This window comes from Peromyscus leucopus, chromosome 8b (assembly GCF_004664715.2).
Source record: "Peromyscus leucopus breed LL Stock chromosome 8b, UCI_PerLeu_2.1, whole genome shotgun sequence".
In the NCBI taxonomy this organism is placed as follows: Eukaryota; Metazoa; Chordata; class Mammalia; order Rodentia; family Cricetidae; genus Peromyscus; species Peromyscus leucopus.
The window spans coordinates 44,094,729-44,110,554 of NC_051086.1; the positions used below are offsets into that span (position 1 = coordinate 44,094,729).

The window sequence follows — 15,826 nt, forward strand, 5'->3', positions numbered from 1 at the left end:
AACGTACCGCGATTGCCAGGGTGACAGCGTCCAGCTCCAGCTTGCCCAGGTGGCCACAGAACACTGAGCTTACAAAGCTGATCAGGAACATCATCAGCTGGGCCAAGAACTGGAAAGAGAGGAGAGCAGGGGTCAAGATGAGCACCCACCACCACAGTGCAAGGGAGAACCTAGTGCTGCCCATCCAGTTCCCCAAGGGAAAGAAACACAGACACTATTGACGTGAACAAACACGCAATTTCAATGTAGCTATACAATGTGTGTGCGCCGGCTAGTTTTAGGTCGACTTGACACAAGATAGCCTCATTTGGGAAGAGCAAATGACTATTGAGAAAATGCCCCCACCAGATCGGCCCGTGGGGCATTTTCTCGATTGATGATTGATGTGGGAGAGCCCAGCTCACTACAGGCAGTGCCACCCCTGGGCTGGTGGTCCTGGATGCTGTAAGAAAGCAGGTTGAGTTGCAAGCAATCCCACTCGGAGGCAGAGCAAGGACCGGGAAGCAGGCATCCGGGCCATGTGTGGCCTCTGCTTTAGTCTCTACCTCCAGGTTCCTGCTTGAGCTCCTGCCCTGTTGTCCATCAATGATGGGCTGTGATGTGGAAGTACAAGTAGAAATAAGCCTTTTCCTCCACAAGTTTGTTTTTTGTTTATGGCCATGGTGTTTATCACAGCAGCAGAAAGGTAACTAATACAGAAGTTGGTACCAAGGAGTGGGCTGTTGTTGTAAAGAACCTGACCATGTTTCCTAGAGGATTGTGGAAGACTTTGGCACTTCAGACTAACCACTATGGACTCTAGCCCTCCGGAAACATACGTCACAGTAAAGCCTTTCTTCTCTGACTGCCTTGGTCTTGGCATTTCATCAGAACAGAAAGTAAGTAACCCAAGGGCTAAGGCAGAAGTGAGATTACCCAGCCAGACAGCAGAGGATCCTGGGACTTCACATGGAAAGCGTCCGTTTTATTGAGCACCTCTAATTCTCTATTTCTATGATGGCTCAGTTATGAGGGCAAATACATCCGCAACTACTAAGCCTTTCTGCCTCACATTCCAATGACTACTATGAATCCTCCACAATGCTGTGTCTCTGACACAAAAGCCCAGGAATTCGAGCTAAGTTCAGATACTTCATGTGGGATGCACTTTCAAAGGATGACCAGTTAATCCAGCCTCCTCATGAGGCCTGCTGCAGCTTCACTGGGAGTATGCCAATAACTTTGCTCACTACCTGGGTTGATGATGAACAAAGCCAGTACCTGCAAGATCAGGGCTCTGGAGCAGAAATGTATTGATTTCTCAGCTCTTGGTTTTGAGTGAGCATTTGGCTGCAGACGTAAGTCACCTGCAGGTATTCAAAATGTTCCCTAGCCCATCTCAACATATTGATTTAGGAGGTTTGCGGGGCTGAGGAATCTTCATTTCTTTATTTTCTCTACCTCTGTGTCATGCAAAGATGCACATGGTCAATGATCATACTTAGAGAATACTCGAGACCTTTTGGAGTTATGCTGCTGCAAGGCATGTTGCTTCTGGACAAGGCTTGGTTCTCCCATACAGCTCAATGGCTGTTGTGTGAACTGATGTGGGCATAGCTTAGACAGAACCAAACAAATCACAGAAGTTACCAGAGCAGGGTGCAGCTCCATGGGAAGTGTGTACTTCTTTCCTTCCTTCTTGTCCAGGGATATTGCTCATTTTTTTTTTCAGCAGGCCACAATACAGAAACCTGGTAGCAAGACCCTTCCTGCCTTGCAACTTAATATAGGAGAAGGAAAAGCAGAGTATGTGCCTGGGGCCTGGTGCTTGGAGGGAGAGCAAGTACCAGCCTGCTCAGCGGACTGTACAGGATCTCTAGAAGGGCCTCGTTCATCCCTCCCCACAATGGCCTGAAAGTCCACTCTTAGCAGCAATAGGTCAACACAGCCTTCATCTGGGACATTCCTCCTTGTACACAGGAGGAAGCTCAGCCCGGAGTCACCTGACTCAACTCAGAGCATACTAGTATCTTTAAAGTATGCAGTGCATTTGGGATCCCAGCCCTGTGGTCTCCACTCTGAGTTCTCTCAGCCGCCCAACCTTGGAAGCCGTAGCGCAGACAGAAAAGATGTGGATATGGTGCAATAACACAGCTGAGCACTTCTGCACAGAGAACTGGAAAGCACCGACCTCCCCACAGGGGACCTTAAGTAACTAAAAGCAGGGTGGCAGCTCAGCCTTCACCTGTGTCTGTGTCCTTTACTTGGACTAGATTCCTGCCTATTCTACCCATAGGCATGTTAATCACTCACAGAGTTCCGGCTAAGAACTAGTAATACCTAACCCATCTTGTCCCCTTGAAGAATGAAGGCACAAAGATAAGACCAACTAAGGCATCTGGTGTCAGCTTCCATAATACCCTGCTCTAGCCCCCAAGGCATCTGAAATTCTCTACTCATGTTCTAACTCTTCAGTCATCTTGGATCCCAAGAACAACAGAGCCTCACAGACAGATCACTCATGAGGGCGTTACTTCTCATGTGACAGTAGTTACCCCCTAAAGGAAACCGGACTGCCCCCTCCCTAAATGCAGGAGCAATCATCTTATGGAACCAGCGGCTTTGTCCTCTCAAGTAATGATGTCTCCAGAGACACATGGCAGAACCAGAACTGAAATAACAACCAGCCATACCAATGTGTGGCAACAGTGATGTCTCCTTCATGACCCTAGTGCAGGGCTTCCTCTGGACCAATGTGTGATAACAGTGATGTCTCCATGACCCTGGTGCAGGGCTTCCTCTGGACCAGTGTGTGATAACAGTGATGTCTCCTTCATGACCCTAGTGCAGGGCTTCCTCTGGACCAGTGTATGATAACAGTGATGTCTCCATATCCTAGTGCAGGGCTTCCTCTGGACCAGTGTGTGATAACAGTGATGTCTCCTTCATGACCCTGGTGCAGGGCTTCCTCTGGACCAGTATGTGATAACAGTGATATCTCCTTCATGACCCTAGTGCAGGGCTTCCTCTGGACCAGTGTATGATAACAGTGATGTCTCCATATCCTAGTGCAGGGCTTCCTCTGGACCAGTGTGTGATAACAGTGATGTCTCCTTCATGACCCTGGTGCAGGGCTTCCTCTGGACCAGTATGTGATAACAGTGATATCTCCTTCATGACCCTAGTGCAGGGCTTCCTCTGGACCAGTGTATGATAACAGTGATGTCTCCATATCCTAGTGCAGGGCTTCCTCTGGACCAGTGTGTGATAACAGTGATGTCTCCATGACCCTGGTGCAGGGCTTCCTCTGGACCAGTGTGTTACAACAGTGATGTTTGCATGGCCCTAATGTTCCCTCTGTTGAAATGGAAAGCCCATGTCAGTGCCCAGAAGATGGGCTGAGATGAGGAAGTTGGAGAAGATTCCAGGAGGCATTAAGTTGAGCTCAAAGCTGCACAAAGAGCTTTCCAGGCAGAGGAGAAGGGCAGTGAACCTGCAGCCAGGAGGCTGAGGCCAGGCCTCTGAATGGAGGTGGGCTGGGTAGAAAGGTAGAAATAAGGTAAGGCATCATGGCTGAGCAGGGGCTAGACCACAGAACTGAGTTCAGGGTTTGAGCGCGGTGCTCACTGTTGTGTTTGATACATGTGTAAAGAACTGCAGTTAGCCGGGCGGCGGCGGCGGCAGCGGCGGCGGCGGCAGCGCGAGCGGCGGCGGCGCACGCCTTTAATCCCAGCACTCGGGAGGCAGAGCCAGGCGGATCTCTGTGAGTTCGAGGACAGCCTGGGCTACCAAATGAGCTCCAGGAAAGGCGCAAAGCTACACAGAGAAACCCTGTCTCGAAAAACCAAAAAACAAACAAAAACAAAAACAACAAAAACAAAAAAACTGCAGTTGCTCCACAGTGAACATTTTTGGATCTCTAGAGGAAATTCAGTGAATGAGAAAGTGAAAATCCTGCCAGCCTGTGAGATGACTCAGCCAATAAAGCCGCTTGCTCCCAAGCCGAACCACCTGAGTTCAATGCCTGAGGCCTGCATGGTGGAAGGATAGAACCAACTCCAGCAAGGTGTCCTCTGAGCCCCACCAGTGTGCTGTGGCATCCTCCCACCCCCACACACCCACACACACAATAAAATGAATAAATAAATTAATGTAAAGAGAAAGCAAGAGGTCGGTGCTCAGAGGAGGTTAGCTCAGCCACCCTACCTATTTACGATGGAGCATGGGAGGAGAGGGCAGTAGACAATAAGCACAGTCCTCGGGAAACAGGGAATGCCCAGCAGCTGGGCATGGAGGTGGAGGAACCAAGAGGGGCTCCACACACAATCACAAGCTGATTGGGACAGAAATCTTGATGGTACTCTTGCAAGGCAGTTACCGGGTCACCAGGCTGCTCCTGTAATCTGAGGTTTCCCTTTTCCTCCTTCTGTTGGTCTAAGTCTCTCTCTCTCTCTCTCTCTCTCTCTCTCTCTCTCTCTCTCTCTCTTCTTCTTCTTCTTCTTCTTCTTTCTTTATATGCCTCCCCCCCCCCCGCCCCCCCCCCCGCCGCCGCCGCCATGAATATGCTTTGTGTTGGTAAGAAACCAACAGCATGCATATATACATTCATGTTCCCATGCAGGAAAAGGAGCCAGTGCCCTCCATCAATCAGTGCTGGGGATCAGGAGACTAGAAGAGGGCAGGAGCTCAGAACGCTGCTGCTATTTTTCCTCTCTGGGTCTCTGAAGCAGGAGCTCATGCTGTAGCCCAGGATGGCCTTGAACTTGTGGGTGACTGAACCTTCTGCCCCAGTCTCCCCAGAAGTACTGAGGTTCCAGGCCATGGCTACTGACAGCAGCTCAGTGAGACTAAACTGACGCAAAGCTAGCTGCTCTCCAATTTCTGGAGAGAGAGCAGAGCTGCTCTATGTTCACGGGCTGTTTCCTAACACACCTGGGAAGATCCAAGCAGGGAACTGGGCTCCAGGTCTGGCGACTGAACACCAGCAGCTCTTGTCCGCAGGGGGCTGTGAACTCCTACACCTCTGGTGGACCTGCAGCTGATGGGTTTGCCCTGGGCTTTCTTGTGGCTCCGCCCCCTACTGTGTGTGCCCCCAAATCCAAGAGCCAGATTGCCATTCCAAGAGGTCGCACATGCCAGGGCTCAGGAGCTCCAAGGTGCATAATGCCGACCTCTTAGCCAATAGTATATTCACTCAGACACACACTGGCAGGTTCTTTTGGCCAGAGAAGTGGCTTTCTCACCCCTGAGGACCGAAAACTCCCAAACTGGCAGAGAATAGAAATAAGATACATGTGTTGTGGTTCTGTGGTCTTTAAAACCCACGTTGCTTCCAAGAGAGCGGTAAAGGAGGCCTAGCCTAATGAGCAAAACCAACCCGGCTGATGGGAGCACTCCACCCAAAGAGAACCGCATTAAGAACTCAGGTTTTGAGCACAGTGCCTGGTGGGAGAGGAGCTGGCACGGGATGCCTCTGCGGCAGACATTGGCTCTAGATTCCAAATAGTTTCGAAAACCTAATTCCAAGGTGACAGTTCACCTTCCTGCTCCATGCCTCTGTCCCAGGTTGATTCTATAGACGCCCCGACCTTCCAGGCTACACCGCTTGTTTGCAAAGAAACTAAGTCGGAGTGTTCCTACTTTGAGAAACCTCTGGCTTCAGGGCGCACGCGGAGGCGCGCCAGGCTCTCCACATTGGCGCAGCTGTGGTCCGCAGCCGGCTCTCCCTGTCCCCAACCCCACCAAGTCAGACGCCGCAACTTAGCTAACTGGGCCCCCAATCCTTGGAGACCGGCTCAGAGGCGAGGTCATCTGACTCACCGCAGGACCCGCCAGGACCATCAGCGCCCGCAGTTCCTCTTGGAAGCCGGACAGCAGCAGGCGGCGCAGGCCACGGCGCTCGGACACCGCGTCCGCGCCTCCCGGCCCGGGAGCAGACTCCTCCGGGAGCTCCATGTGGCCTTCGTGCTGCCGGGGGCTCGGACGCATGCGGCACGGGGACCCACGGGCCGGGCCGATTCCAGTCTCCGCCCTCCCCCGCCTCCCCAAGCCCGCCCAGCGCTGGCAGGGTGAGTCGCAGTCTCTGTGACCTTGGACGCACCCCTTGCCCCTGCAACCCCGAGGTCCGTGCGCGCGCGTCTCCAAAGGCCAGCGCACAAACTCAGGACAGAGAAGTTTGCAGAAGTGCTGGAAGCGAGTGGAAAGCTCACCGGGACAGCGAGGGACCTTCCAGTCCCCATCGCTTCCCAGGGGCAGGTTCAGAAATGTGTGGCTTGGAAAGACTTAACAGTCCTGAGACGTGATTCGCTATGGCCAGTCAGGGGTCCGATCATGATTCCAGTGTGGCCAGCCCAGGGTCGGATTCTGGCAGTTGTGGGTGTCCGAGGTCTCTGCTGTGCAGCTTGTGGTCAGCTTAACACACACTTTGCTGTGGGTTTGGACTTTACAATTGTTTTTCCCTCTTGACAGTTGTTCCAGGAGAGAAAAGCAAGCCACTGAAGTGTTCCCTGGCCAGGTCATCAGCCAGAAGAGACAGGAGACACTGTGGTAGGAATATGCAGGTTCAAAGGACACCAGCAAATGGGGGGGGGGGATGGGATACAGATGTGCCGCCACCTCATTCTCCTCATCTGTAAACTCAAGATGCATCTCCCTCCCCACCCACTCCGTTTGCCTTAGTCAAAGATTCCTGTGAGGTGCTAAAGTCCTTTCTGTGGCAAGTGAGCCTGAATAACAAATAATTAGCTCACTGTTAGTCTCATGCTGCTGTGACAACATATCCCAAAAACAACCTAAGGGAGCAGCGATTGACTTTGGCTCACTGCCTCAGAAGGCTCCATCCCTGCCTGTATAGGAAGGATACCCAGGAACCACATTTCTTACCTCGTGACAGCCAGGAAGCAAAGAGACAAAATACTCTTCAAAGACATGCCTGGGTCACTCACTTTCTGCAGCCAACCTAGTTTCCAGCACCTTCCAAAAGGAGGCCACCAGGTGGAGACCAAGGCTTCAACATAAAACTCCGTGAGAGACACTGAATAACTGAACCATACACGCAGGTAACCAGCAATTTTGGAGTCAAGATTTGAGGTTTGATTTTTAGTATTGGGGATACAACCCACCCCCATCCTCACACATGCAGAGCGAAAGCCCTACCACTGAGCTACAACCATGGAGAATCCAAGGTTTTAAAATAAGATCAGTGTGGCTGGAAGTGGAATACTTGCCTCATATGTGTGAGGTCCTGGGTTCCAGCACCATGAAAAGAACAAACAAAGCATCTTAGTCAGTGTTCTGTTGCTGTGAAGAGACACCGTGACCACAGCAACTCTTATAAAGGAAAACAGTTAACTGTAAGTTTCCCTTACAGTTTCAGAGGTTTAGTCCATTACCGTCATGGTGGGAAACATGGAGGCATGCAAGCAGACATGGTCCTGGAAAAATAGCTGAGAATTCTATATCCAGATCCACGAACAGCAGGAAGAGAGAGAGAAGAGAGAGAGGAGAGAAGAGAGAGAGAGAGAGAGAACAGACACTGGGCCTGATGTGGGCTTTTGAAACCTCAAAGCCTACCCCTAAGTGACATACTTCCTCCAATAAAGCCACACCCCTAATCCTTCTCAAGTAGTGCCACTTCCTGATGGTGGGAGGCATTCTTATTCAGACCACCACACAAACAAACAAGACCATTAATGCCCCCTCCCCCTCCCCCGGCCCTTTCACACCATCTGTGATTCTCCCCACCTACCTCATTATCTCAATGTCCTGCCCTGCACAGTCCTTGACAATGAATTCTGCAGCTCTTTCTTGGTCTTTGGGGGTATCCTCCTGCTTGCTGAGCCTTGGTGTGTGACATGAGTCTTTTTGGGCACAGATTCGGGTATTTGTGGAACTTTCTGAGTTTGGTTAATGATGATGAGAATATGGACCGTGAATTTCCAGACAGCACTGATCCCAGAGGGCTTGGATGCCTTCCTGCCTGTTATTTTGGTGTAGGCAGCTGGGGCGAGTGCCACCTCAGGCTGCCCAGCTGTTTTAGCAACTCTTTCTCATAGCAAAGGTCGGAACTTTAAACATTACCACCCTAGCTGGCTCTGAGGGAGAAAGCCGCTACTGTTCTTTTGGGGTCTTCAGAAAACCCTCACGGGTATAACACAACATGAAGCATAAATGTGATATGTAGGGCTGAAGAGATGGCTCAGAGGTTAAGAGCACCGATTGCTCTTCAGAGTTGAGTTCAATTAGCACCACATGGTGCTACACATCTGTAATGAATTGGTGTCTTCTTATACATAATAAATAAATAAATAAATCTTTTAAAAAATGTGATATGTAAATATTGGGAAGGAAGAGGTAAAACCATTGCTTGCATTTGTAATTCAAGACTATCCAAAGAAATCAAATGGGGGAAAGCTGATGGATTTAATACAGGGATCTGGAATGATAGCTCCATGAACAGTGCTTGCTTAACATGTGCAAGTCCATTAGTTTCATGCCCAGCACCAGAAAAAAAAAGGATTAAAAGAGGTTTAATAAAGTTCTATGTGCAAGCCTTTTGTGTTGGTTTCTACATGAAAACATTCTTCAAAGAAATACTGGACACAATAGCAAGAAATTAAACCTCTTGGCCTTGCTTCTTAAGTGTGATCTGGGCCTCGCTCTACAGCACAGAAAGGAGGGATGACCAGCCTCACAGCAGAGAACTCTGACAAGCACGACTTCCGTCAGAAGACGGAGGGTAACATCAGGAGGGCGGGGCAGCATGCGCCCGCCTCGGTGACCTGGGGCTTCTGAAACAGCACACCACAGGTTTGGAGGCTTCAGACAACAGCATTTTATTCTTTTACACTTCAGGCCAAAAGCCTGAAGCCGGGGAAATGGCAGGGCCAGTTTCTCCTCGGGGACTCAGGAGAAACTCTGGTGCACACCAGTGCTGGCTTCCGGTGGCAGCTGGTGAGGATTGTAGACCCGTGTGCTACGAACGTGAAATCCACCCCACAGCCTTGTGTTCTGGATTTTTTTAATATTTTTTTTTTTTTAGGATTGTATTTTATTTCAGTGACTGACAGTAGTGTCACAAGCCTTTCTTGGGACAGGAAAAGGACATTAGTAAGAACTAATAATAGTAAGGAAACGCGAATTCACAGAGGCCTTAATTGTCATGTGTCCATATCCCGGAGGTGACACACCGTTAGAAAGAAAAAACTAGAAAATTCAAGGTCTCTCAACATAAAACCAGCACAGAACTCAGATTTCCTTGTAATATTTTGAAGTTTTAACTTGCAGAGGGGTGGAGGGCAGTGCTTAACACCTGCGTCACCCATGGAATGTTCTGGATGTTACACTGTTGCCAATTTTTCATCTCATTTGGGATTAAAAGAACGGAAGCCACCCAGATATGGGACTGTGTGCCTGTGATCCTGGTGCTCAGAAGCCTGTGGCAGGAGACTCAGCAGCCTAGGAGCTCGGACCCAGCATAGGCAGTGAAGCTCCTACCTCTTAAAAAATAAGCTGGGCATGGCGGTTCATGCCTGCAATCCAATACGTGGGAAACTGAGGCAGGAGGGCTGCTGTGAATTCCTGGCCAGCCTGGGCTAAAAAAAAGTGATACAGTCACAAAAAAAAGCCAAAAAAAAAAAAAAAAAAAAAAAAAAAAAAAAAAAAAAAAAAAAAAAAAAAAAGTGATACTGTCACAAAAAGCCAAAAATAATTAAATAATTAAAATAAAAATTAAGAAGGAAATTGGTAAAAAAGAAGAATAGAAAGTTTTCTGTCTCCTGAAGTTACGGGATAATGTGGCTTCAGTATGTCCCCCAAGCTTGTGCACTGGAAGCTTGGGCCTCCATGCTGTAGTCTTCAAAAGACAGAACCTTTAAGAAGTGGGCCCAAGGAGGGAGGGAACACTGTGGTCGGGATGTAAAATAAATAAATTTAAAAAAAAAAAAAAAAAAAAAAAAAGAGGTGAGCCCAGTGCTAATTAAGTCACTGGAGTGTAACTCTCAGAAGAGAGTCATGTAATTCCCCAGGAGCCTGTTAGTTCCCACTGGAGCAAGTTCTGCATAGAGGGAGGGAGCCTGCCCCCAACCCCTCTGACCTGCCATCTTGCCACATGACATTTGCTATGTTACAGAGTAGCCAAAGCTCTCACCAGAGCTGGTGAGATGCTGGAGCTGCGTTCTCGAATCTCCTGAGCTTTGAGTTAAATGCATCTTTTTTTCTTTATACATTCTCCAACATCAAGTATTTTGTTATAGCAGTCCATCATAGAGTATACACTCCCACCTTGGTTCCGCCATCTCAAGTTCTTTTTCTGACATTGACCCTTTTGCCCTCGACTTAAGGGCCCTTGCAGTTCTACTGAGCCCATGTAACAATCCAGAGTAATTGCCACATCTCAGGATGTTAACTTAGTCACATCATGCCTTTCATCATGTAGGATGACGCAGCCACAAGGGATTAGGATACCTTTGGTAAGCATTATTCTGCATTTCACACTCATCATGTTCCCATTCTGTCTTCAGCTTCCTGGTTCTTTATTTTCATTAACTTCGTTGACTTTCTCAATAGGTTACATGGCATATACTTCCTGAATCTTTGCATACCGCCATGTTCACTATGGTTTCGTGTATCAGATGACAAGTCTTAAGTGCTCCTCTAATTCCCCTCGTATTCCAGGAAATGTCGTAGGTGCAACAGTTAATTCCCCAATATTCTTTTCACACTAAATCATTTGTTTTAGCTAGTCACAATAATTTAATTTTCTTCATCAAGAAGGCCTTGGTGGGAATTTATAGGCATAGCCCAATTTTAACCACAAATATTTAACCAGTAAAAAATATTTCTGGAACAGGTTTCCTTGTTTCTAAGAAAGAATCTTGGACAGGAAGGGCTCTTACTCCACCCTTGGCTTTATGCCATGCCTAGTTGTGTGCCCATACCCACCACGCTCTGAGCCCAGGGATGAGGCTGACATCAGAAGAGAAGTCAGGAGACTCACACACACAGAATCAGAGAGACAGAAACAGGCCACTCAGACAGACAAATCTCTAATCTCAGACAGAGGGGAAGGCTTTTCCTCAGATGCACACAAAAAGAGAGCAAGCTTTTCAGACTCGGATACCCACCTTGACCTACAGGTACCAAAGTACAGCATTCAACTTCGGGGAGAGAAAAAACATTTTCATTCAGAGTGACATGATCTGATGCTGGCATAGAAAATATAAAAACCAAACTGAGGCACCCTGAGGTATCAGGACCCCGAGCTACACAAACTGAACCCCTTGTACCTGGTGCCCTGCTCACCAGCGATCCTGGAATGGCCCACTGCACACTCATGAACAGGGAAATACGTCAATGTACGCAACCCAAACTCCATGGGAGGAGAGATATTCTAAAAGGAGACAGTGCCGCCCCTCTCCAGCTCTCAGACCACTGAGACAATAGACCTCAAAGAAATAAGATTTCCCCAGGAATCTCACGCTGAGGGAAAGGAAAGCCTGAAGCTGGGTTCCAGCCAGAGGAGGAACTTGCCTCTCCGGAAGAGGTTGCACACTGTGCTGACTTTATCAGACCAGCCACAGACAGATGGGAAGAGAGACAGAGATAGACGGGTACAGTGATGGACCCCAAGATGGACTTGAGACCACAGGAGCACTGGACAGGACCACTTCATGACCTTCCCATACCTCTCGTGCTCCATTTAAACCTGAACCTCAGTCAATACCTGCTTTCACGATTGTGAATTTCTTAAATTGTCATAGTTGGGGCAGGTGGCTGAACCCAGCTTGTTGGCGTTTATCCTACGAACTCCGGTAATAGCTGGGCATGGTGGGGCATGCCTCCAGTGCCACACTGGGGAAGCAGAAGCAGATAAGCAGCTCTGAGTCTGAAAAGCAGCCTGTTCTATATATCAGATTCCAGGCCAGCCAGAGAAACAAACAAAAAACTCAAGGACTAAACCCAGAAACGCATGTGTCTGAGAAACAGATCTACAAAGTAAAACAAAGATAGAATCTGCACAGACAAAGTGGGAAACACAGGACCAGTCAAGCCGAATTGCTTCCAGAATCACCCCCAGGTGGCAGCCAGTCAAACAGCCTCGGGGCAGCTGCCTTGTCAGGCACTGGGCTGCCCTTTGCAGGGCGGCTACAGTTACAGACCCTGGAACTAGCCTCGGCAGCTCATGGTCCCAGCACTGGTGAGGCAGGAGGGGTATGAATTCTCGCCACCCTGTGCTCCATACCAAGACCTCTGGGGATGGAGAGGGTGCAGATTCAGAGAACGAATTACTGAAGAAGGAAATACTGAATGGGTTTGGAAGAAAAAAGAGACAAAAAAGATGACCAAGGTTATCACATCTGTTTGTTTATGGTGTGAAAAAAGAAAAATGGCAAAATGTTCATAGGAAACATCATATATGTCTGAATTATAAAAGTTGAGCAGGCTTTTGGCACAGAATCTCAACAGTGTGTAGGAGCAATTCCAGTTTCTTTGGGTTATGACCCTAGAACTGTGAGAACAACAGGCTAGAATCTGGACCAGACGGTCACAGCGCCCCAGCGCCCTGTCCTCACACAGACACCCCAGGTACCGCCCGGGGGCTCTAGCTCTGACTTTGGGGTGCTGGAATTTCTCACCTGGGGAAATGAGTTCACACTAGCATGGGTATTGGTGACCACACACCCAGCTTCCACCCCTCCCCAGAACCTGGTTTCAGGCTTGTGTTGTGAAACCTCCCCCATCCACAGAAAGCTGGAATAGAACCAGGCACACTTGTGCCCCAGGGCCCTGATTCCTCTTCTCAGAGCCCCATCCAGCTGTCTCTGCTGCTGGGCCCTGAAGATGCCTCAGAATCGGCTATGCTGTTCGTCTGTTTCTTTCTTTTATCTCACGGTCCAAAGCACTTGGGTTGTAGTTGCATCCACACTGTGGCATGGCCTTACCAACACTGTGCTGTGTGCACTTTACCAACACTGTGCCATGTGCCGTGTGCACTTTACCAACACTGTGCCATGTGCCGTGTGAACTTTACCAACACTGCAGCATGTACCATGTGCCATGTGCACTTTACCAACTTGGTAGCATTCCGCTGTCAGTCACAGTCCCCAACGGAAGTAAGCCACAGCCATCTGGAACCTGCCTTATGCGACTCCTCCTTCCGACTCTCTGCTTTTGCTTTTGCTACTTCTTCATGGGTATATGATATTCCCTTCATTGTAAGAATTTAGATATTCCAGTAGATTTCACATGAGAGTGGGTTTCCTTCCCCTTCTTCCTGGTTCTGCCTTTCGGCTTTACATAGTGTACCCAAACCCCTCCCCCTCCCCCTCCCCTATGTATCCAGGCTGGCCTAGAACTCATCATGCTTCTTCAGTCTCTGGAGTGTGATGAGATATTTTTCCAGGTGTGTGCCACCCTGTCCACCTTCACCTGCTCCTTCAGGTCCACCTCCACTGACTCAGAGACCGTCACCAGCCTAATAGCCAACTTGCCAGAGTCCCCCCAAACTCTGATGTGTTTGAAACTTCCTACTGTATCCATCTACTTCCTGTCCCTGCAGAGAGGCCCAGGGACTGCGGAGAAGGCTCCGTGGGGAAAGCGCTTTCTGCACAAGGGTGAGGAGGTGTGTAAAGTGGGTTCCCAGAGCCTGTGTGAAGCACAAGGCGGGCTGTGGCAGGGCCCCGGTATCCCAGCGTTCCTGCAGAGAGAAGGAGGTGGAGGCTGAAGGATCCCAAAAGCTCATGAGCCGTCTCCCGTGGTGTACACAGCCACAGGCAAGGGACCCTGTCACAGACAAGCTGGAAGATGAGGACTAACACCCAAGACTTCCTCTGAACTCCACACACTAGGTATGTCAACACATGCACCTGCGTTCACAGATGTGAACACATACTCACACATACATCATACATACACGCACACACAAAGATTAAAAACGCATGATAAATAAATAAAACGTTGTCTTAAAAACACTTGAGACTCGTGGATTTAAAGGTTCTCATGCCTGGTTGGTTAGCACTGGGTTCTGAGGTGAAGTGGTACCTCAGGGTGGAGCATGCGGCTTCACAACCCGTCACCCATGGGCCGTGAGCAATAGAAAAGAGATAGCATCTCACAACTCCCTCCAAAGGCACCCTGGCTAGGCTCCACCTTCCAGACTTCCCAGCATTCTCCACAGGATGAAGCCAGGGACCATAGGGACCTGGGACCAAGCTCCTAACACCCAGGCATCCACAGCATCTGTGCTCACAATGCCACAGTAAAGTCTCTATTCTAGAACAAACTGTGTTTCAAGCATCTACAGTGCACTTAGGCAGCTTTATGAAGGTGTGCTGTGCTATATGGGACTTCTGGATGTTGGACTTAAGTGGAGAGAATTTCCATTTCCATCTGCACAGGACAAACGCCTTCCACATGTGGCACCTCCCAGGGGACGGACACACACACACACACACACACACACACACACACACACACACACACGAGGTGCCACATGCTTGTTACAGATTGAAGTGTTACATGATGTAGGAGCCATGAACAAATGATAGGACACTCATGACAGATTAAAGATTGCGCTCAGATCCAGCTTGGTAAGTCAGTGCATTGGTTGGGAGCAGGGTCTGGCATTAAGAGCACCCGCTGATCTTGCAGAGGACCTGGGTTCGGTTCCCTGCACCACACAGCAGCTCGAAACCATCTGTAACTCCAGCCCCAGGGGTCTGATGCCCTCTTTTGATCTCCACTGGCACCAGGCATGTGTGAAAAGCACACTTGTAGGCAAAATGCTCACACATAAAATAAAATAAATAAATCTAAAAAAAAAAGTTGCTGGAGTTTTGATTTTGTTTTTCCACTTAGGGTTAAACAGTGACTTCTAAGTTTCATGTCACTAGAAACCGGAAGGCCACGATGATCCCGTATGCACTCTCCTCTCCACCTGCCCACTTGACAGCCTGTTCTTCATTCTCATATATGAGAGGTGGATCCTGACCAGCTGGAAGGCCTTGCCAGCTCCACACACAGGCTCCAGCTCCCACCCCAGCCATGAGAAGCTAGTAGGGAAAGGGAGCCCCCTTTCCACTGTGTATGAGCTGGGGTTCAACCATTTAAGTCTAGTTTTAGATGACAGGGTGACTTAGCCAGTTTGGGGCATCCAGGTTGCTAGTATTTCATGCACACATGGGCTAGTTTTTGATGGAAAAGGGGTATAACACATAAGAACAGACAGACAAACTGGATGTAGTGGCTCATGCCTGTAATCCGAGCACTCGGGAGGCTGAGGCAGGAGTATTACCATGATTCAAAGCTAACCTGGGCTACATAGAGTTTCAGGCCAGCCTAGGCTACTCTAGCAAGAAAGTTTACTAACAATCAGTACAAGGGCAAGAGGGTTGGGATGCCCCAGGCCCGGTCTGCTTTGGCGTATGCCACTTGCGCCCTCTGCTGGTAGGCTGCATATTTGCTTGTTAGGAGTCGACACTTTTTCAAAAATTAGTTAAATTTGTTCTTGGACAATTTCACACACAGCAAATGAAGCACAATGACATTTTCATTCTCTACCGTATCCTATACTTTGTACGCCCCCCTCTTCCTCAAAAATACCCTTCTCCCGTTCATGTGTTCTGTGTTCTGTGGCCCACTGAGTCACAAGGATGTTTGTGTGATCCTGGGTCAGGAGCTAGCTATCTGCAGGAGTCTGGTGGACTCGGCAGTCGGTGCACACTAAAGATGGCGGTTCTTCCTCTCCAGGAATTTAACAATAGCCAGTATTTCAGCAGTAAGGTATGGACCCCCGAGTCTCTTCTCCTTTTGTGACTCTTTGTCAGCAGGGCCAGTCTTGTGCAGGCCC

The 15,826-nt window shown here is 49.1% G+C and overlaps 1 protein-coding gene across 1 annotated transcript in view; it reads right to left on the reverse strand.

Moving 5' to 3' along the window:
• LOC114683285 (multidrug and toxin extrusion protein 1) overlaps positions 1-5,986 on the reverse strand; it is a 40,936-nt gene extending 34,950 nt beyond the window's left edge. The window contains exons 1-2 of the mRNA XM_028857514.2: positions 5,800-5,986; positions 8-109 (exon numbers count right to left, since the gene is read on the reverse strand). Coding sequence (XP_028713347.1) covers positions 8-109; positions 5,800-5,967 — 270 coding nt within the window. The 5' untranslated portion in view covers positions 5,968-5,986. The remainder of the gene's footprint in view (positions 1-7; positions 110-5,799) is intronic.
• Between the last annotated feature and the right edge of the window lie 9,840 nt (positions 5,987-15,826).